Raw genomic sequence first — 6,299 nt, forward strand, 5'->3', positions numbered from 1 at the left:
TATCCCGTGCACATCGGCAGGGCTCCCGAGTCTGCTCCCCTTCAGCCCGCTCGGCCGCAGCCGCTCCTGGCTGAGGGGCTCCAGCCCCGTGACCGCCCCTCCGGCCCAGTGCTGGGTCCTCTCCAGCTCGTCCAGGTCCCTCTTGTACTGGGGCGCCGGGAACCGGACGCGGTGCCGCAGGGGCGGCCTCAGCAGCGTCGGGCAGCGTCACCGCCACGCAGGCCTGCTGCGCTCGGACAGCAGTTCACCGCCGCCCTCACGCTGCGCTGCCGGTGCTGGCCATGGGGGAGAGGCTCCCCCTCCTCGCCGGGGCCTCCGACGGCGCGGCCGGCCGGGGAGGGACAGCGACCAGGGGCACCACTCGGCCGCAGCCCCAAACGGTGTCACGCCCGGAGGCAGCATCTTTCTCCGGTCTCACGCAGCCACGCTGTGCCACTGAGCCGCGGACGGCTGGCGGGGGCGGCGTGCGGGGCAGCGGCGGGAGGCCGAGCCTCCGCAGCCCCAGGGCCGCCCCTCCCGGCGGGCACGGCCCCACCACGGGCGGGCCGCCAGCTCCCCACGCCGCCAGCGACCTTCGGTGGAAAAGGAATCACTCTGTTCTTCCTTTGTTACCAGCTGTGGCACAGCCGATTTCTATTGTATTCACTCGAAAAAAAGTATAAACTCGGCCTTTTTATTAGTCCTATTTGAACTATGAGATGAACTGATTAGATAGGTAAGTCATGTAATTGATTGGAAGACCCTTCCATGACAATTTTGTATCTATCTATATATATATTAAAGCCATTCAAGTGAGAAAATGCAACCTTGAAAGTGAAGTAGAGTTTAGTCACTGCTGAAACATACAAGAATACATATATTTAGGTATTTTACACAAAGGAAATCTTGTCTACAGAAAAGAGACCTTGTTGATTATCTGATACAATCAAGTGCTTGTGAAATGCAGTCTCTTAGGGAAAGTATTCCGTTTCTTCATGATTTAGTTTAGAGACGACCTTTCAGCTTGGAGTGCTCTTTTTCATATTCCCAACTTGAAGCAGATGGTCCATCATCTAATAAAAAGAGAAAAACGTTATTTATAGACCAGCGCTGAAAAAAGTCATTCACTAAGATAATAAGCCTAATATATACCTGCTCTGTGTGTTCACATAACATATTCCTAATAATCTTTTCAAAACAGACCTCATCTGTCTTAGTTAGCATAAGACCCAACTGCCCAAGTAGGAGGAAAGCCATTCTCCCAAATCATTCTGTCTGCCTTCTTATTTATATAGTGTCTCACCAGTGTTGAAAAGCTAAGCCACAGAAACAATTTAAAGCTTCCCCTCCCACACCCCCACACACTCCACTTTACACTTAGGCCAACTTGCAGAAGAGACTTCCCTTCTGATTTTTAACTACTTTAACTGTAATTTATTTACAGAATAGAGAGCAGGCAAGGTCTTCCATTGCCTGGTACTAACTGAAAACAGAAGAAAACAACTCAGTGCATGACCCTAAGTCCAGTTCCTGGAACAATTACGTACAGCACAGCATGAGCGCTAGTGGGGAGTAATGCACAGAATTAACTTGAGCTAATAAGCAAGACCCTGAAATGAGTTACCCAAAGTATGCATCTGTATTTACTTCTGCAGCCTTCAGCTTTGGGGATTTCTGATCTTAAAATTCAAGTTTGAAACACAGCCTGCCTTCGCTTATGTTCAGTATATGGGAACATAGGGTTGCACACACACAGCCACAGACTCCATGGTTAGCATCTCTGCAAGTGCACACTCAGCCTATGAGAATTAATTATAGCCGCCTCGACGGCGACATGGTCTTGGGACAGCTATTCCATCCACTGACAGTAGGGTTCATGCTTTACCTTTTGTTGGTCACATTTCAATATCTTAGTCCAATGGGCCATTTCACAAGGAACAGTAACCCACCGTAAATACGGTGTCCCATTCCTCCTTGGATCAGGTTCTATTTCAAAGTCCAGCACAGTATGTCTGGAAAAGTATCTAATGCCAAGTACAAAGTTCTCATATGCATTGCACCATGGCTGTCAGCTTACTCTACCTGGCCATCCTCCACCAGGGCAGATAGCTACACTCACCATTCCTGGACACGGACACCTTCATTAGCTGTGGTGCAGCAGCACCTTAAACAAGGGTGTTGTCTAACCAAGGTTTGTGCAACATGGAACCCCTCACATCCAGAAAAATCTATGGAATCAAAATCCAAAGGTCATTTGCGCTCTTGTATCACTGTATACATGTATGACTGAATTTCATACCAACACCACAATTCCACCTTTATAAAAAAGGCCTCCTTTCTTAAAAACAACTATTATCGTTATTTTTTTTTTTACTAATCATTGGAGAAATCTGTATATTTAAGGCAATAATCTCATTATTTCACATATATGTTCAATGTCAGACCACAAAAAAGTGGATATTAATTTAGGGTAAAAGTACACACATGTGGATGTGATTCACCTTACCAGAGGCAACTTTCAGCCTTTTAAAGTATGATTTAGTAAATCATTAGATAAAGTAGATACCAGATACTTTTAGAAGCCAAAATATTTCCCTGTTTACATAGCATAATGGAATTTCTTTATCAAATTCCATTACAAAGATGCACAAGGCAGAGCTGAAGATGAGATAAATGGTTTCCTTTTTAGATAGTATTAATCACCATCATAAAGCCATGGCCAGAAAGAAACCTATGGACAACATTCATACCAGTGGTGTAAGATACTTAAATCATGGCTTAATTTAACAGGTACATTTTAACTTGAATTCAAGTCAAAACCTGAAGTATTCACTGACATCCCTGCACCAGTTCAGGAAGGAGACTGGGCTGAAGTTAGCCCAGGAATATTAAATTACAACACATTACAGTAGAATACCCTAAGGAAAAAAAAAAATCTTTCCAGTAATGTTTTTAGGAGGTGTGTGCATGAATCTGTTTATTCTGTTTCAATGTCACCCAAAAGAATTCTGCAGCTATGTCAGTAGTGTGCATATATATATATATACACACACACACACAGAGAGTAATAATGGTATTACTGTACCTGACAAAGGAGTTTCCTAGCAAATTCTGCAATTTCCATTATGTCATTTAGACCCTGGTGACTTTCAGTAAAGCCTTACTGATACCCTCCCAAGTGCATTTTACAGGATTTTCCAGAAGAACAGGGGTGAATCTGTTCCAAAGTCTTGTTATCTTGTGAAATAGTGCTAGTAAGTACATCGACTTGAGGGATGGAGAGGTGGCTCCTAGGCACATATTACAGCTTATCAGTAGCCACAGCCCGATTCTGCAAGACCACAAATGACCCCAGCAGTGACCAGCACCATTAGCTGGGGGAAGAGACTTGCACGAGGCAAAGCCAAAGCTGGGAAAACAAAAAACTCTCCCACCCAGCCATTCTATTCACTGACTGGCAGTGCCTCGCGAGCCAGACATGACAGCCAGAATAGCCACAGAGTCAATACGATGTGGCTTTATATACAGAAGGCTTTGCCTTCTTCCTGCCCTCTGTAGTCACTCCTGTGTCCCACGCTAGCTTGGTTTTGCTGGGTTAGTACAGAACTTGGTGTTGCCACAGTCACCTGAGCATGAAGTGCTAAAGAAGAAAAGAATGGAAGGACCAAGGAACTTGAAGGGAATACAGACACTAAAATCTGCTCGATGCTTGCTGAGTTATAACCAGTAGCAAATAAATTCATTAAAAAATACAATCTGTGAGTGACAATCTGTAATCAAAAGTAGAGTCTTACTGTACTGAATGGCTAGTGTCAGAGATGCATTTCTGCTGCTTTCTGGACAACCCACAAGCTAGAAGCAGCTGATATGTTACTGTAAAATGAAATGTGGATATATGGTGGCTTTTTATGGGTTTTATCTTACTTACATCTTTCCAACTGCTATTGTCATCTGTCTCCCAGGTGTTCCTGTTATACCAGGGAAGCCCTCCTTTCAAAAAGTCAGCACTTCTATTTTCATTCCCTTCCAGCAGCCGCAGCAAATATTTTGAGATTTCTTCCCACTGCAGATAGTCTTCCAGCTGCTTGATATTTTCACGTAATGCCAAAAACGGTGTCTTGTTTTCTTCTTCATAAACATAAGGAAAATCTCCAGCACTCTTTTTCCCCATTAAATGTCCTGTAACAACAATGTCAGTGGCACGAAATTAACCAAAAGACCTATCGATTTGGCTGTTCAAACATCAGCTGGAAGTTGTTATTGACTGGTAGTATGGAGGGATGGGAAGGGAAGGGAAGGGCAACTGGGACGAGATGTTGTCACAGTGTCACACACAATTAATTTCCTCTGCCTCTTATGCCATGTTGTCAGAGAAGACGCTGCTGAGAACGGGCAGGAATAACCCAGTATTTTGCCTGGAGCTGGGAAGAGGCACCTGGCAAGATTTGCTGGAATGAGAAGTGGATGGAGAAGCTGTAGGACTTGGACTTCTCCTGCTTTGGCACGGGAACTCTAGCGTAAGCCCGCGCTCCAGTACCCTTCTAGGGGCTAAGCGGAACACGCTTCTGCTAACCAGCGCTTTGCTGTCATCGGAGGGAGATCGCAGGTGGCCTCGGGCGGCGAAGGAGGCTGCTGCGGGCAGGGGAGCGGCAGCGCCGGCGAACGCTCTCCCAGGCCGGGCGCCCCGGGATGCCGCCGATTGCTGGCTGCGCCCCTGGGTGCCGGCGGGTCCCGGGCCGCTGCCCTCGGGCTGGGATCTGGCCCCCCGCACTTTTGCGGAAAGGCGGCGGCGGGAGACGCAGCGGCCGCAGGGGCGCAGCGGCGAGGGCGCGGCGACGTCCTGGCCGGCCCCCGCGGCAGTGCTGTCCGCTCCCGGCGCTCGGCTCTCCGCGGTGGCCGGCCCGCCCTCGCACGGGAGCTGCCGGCCCGGGGCAGCGCGCTGCGCTCCGGTACGGCAGCCACGCTGGCTCCACGCCGCCGGGCGCTGCCGGGCGGGACGGACTTACCCACAGCCCAGTGGCTGCCGCGGGGGTAGATCTTGGGGAGCGCGGGGGAGCCGCCGGGCTGCAGGGGAGCCGCGCCGCCCTGCGCCGCCAGCAGCGCCAGCGCCAGCAGAGGCAGCACCCCGGGCCGCCGCGGGCCGCCGCCGCCCATCGTGCCGCTGCCGCCGGTGCTGCCGCCGGTGCTGCCGCCGGTGCTGCCGCCGGTGCTGCCGCCGGTGCTGCCGCCGGTGCTGCCGCCGGTGCTGCCGCCGGTGCTGCCGCCGGTGCTGCCGCCGGTGCTGCCGCCGGTGCTGCCGCCGGCTCTGGCTCCGTCTGGGCGAAGCGCTGCCGCCGCTGCCGCCGCCCCCCATTTATACGGACCCAGGACCGGGAGCGAGCGGAGTTCCCACGCCTGACGCCTCCTCACGGCGCCGGGGCTGCGGCCGCCCCCGGCCGCCCGTACCTCCTGTGGGGGCGGGGGCCATTGCCGGCAGTCCCGGCCCGCCCTGGCTGCCTCCCCGCCCCGGCGGGCTCGCGGCAGGGGGAGCCGAGGGTGTGCCTGCCCCGGGGCTCAGCCCCGCCGCTCCGCTCTGCCGCGCCGGGCTGGGCCTAGCCAGGTTCACCGCCCCCGGCCGCCGTCGCCGAGCCCCGGGCCGCCATCCGCTGGGCAGGCTCACCCGGGGCCGCGCTGCTCCCGGCCGGCCGGTGTGGGGCCCCCTTCGCGCCGCCCGGCCCCGCCCGGCGTGCTGCCCCGGGGGGCGTGCGTGGGCCGGCGGCCGGGCCTGCCGGTTCCCGCGGCGGCCGCTTCCAGCCTGGGCAGGGGCCGGCCGACACTCCCTCGGGGCCGTTCCAGCCATTACACTGGGAGACCAGAGGCTCCGCTCCGCACCCGGGCCACCCCTCGCCTCCCGCCGCCGCAGGTGGTGCCGGTGCCCGGGGCCGGCCACGAGGGGCCTCAGAGCGCCCGGGCCGGGTGCTGCCAGCGGTGCCCAGCCCGCCCGGGGCCGCCCCCGGGCCCCTTTCCCAGGCGGCGGCGGGCGCCCCTGGGAGCCGGGGCCGGGAGGTGCCCGCCGCCGCCCGGTCACGCTGCTGCCGCTGGAGCTGTTTAAAGAAGTTTCGGCTAAAGTGAGGCGATCTCCCTGCGGGACGCAAGGTTCGGCTGGCGACTCGGGCTGCAGGGACCGAACAGGTTGTAACGTTTTTACGAGAGCTTATGGGGCTGGGGGGAAGCTCCTGCGTTTTTTCGGTGGGAGGAATGGCTGTAAAAAGACCAAACTCAAAGGACAACATCACTTGAAGCTCTTTGAAATAGATCTTGTGCGGAGAGTTTATGTTAAT

General features: G+C 54.0%; 1 protein-coding gene across 1 annotated transcript; it reads right to left on the bottom strand.

Annotated features, from left to right (window-relative positions):
- Positions 1-723: 723 nt before the first annotated feature.
- GRP (gastrin releasing peptide) lies at positions 724-5,188 on the bottom strand. The gene is made up of 3 exons (XM_055699023.1): positions 4,986-5,188; positions 3,908-4,158; positions 724-1,052 (listed from the first exon to the last, which is right to left on the bottom strand). The coding sequence occupies exons 1-3, from the start codon at positions 5,131-5,133 to the stop codon at positions 999-1,001; spliced, it is 453 nt and encodes a 150-aa protein (XP_055554998.1). The 5' UTR covers positions 5,134-5,188; the 3' UTR covers positions 724-998.
- Between the last annotated feature and the right edge of the window lie 1,111 nt (positions 5,189-6,299).

The sequence above is a fragment of the Falco cherrug genome, chromosome Z, assembly GCF_023634085.1.
Source record: "Falco cherrug isolate bFalChe1 chromosome Z, bFalChe1.pri, whole genome shotgun sequence".
Classification (NCBI taxonomy): domain Eukaryota; kingdom Metazoa; phylum Chordata; class Aves; order Falconiformes; family Falconidae; genus Falco; species Falco cherrug.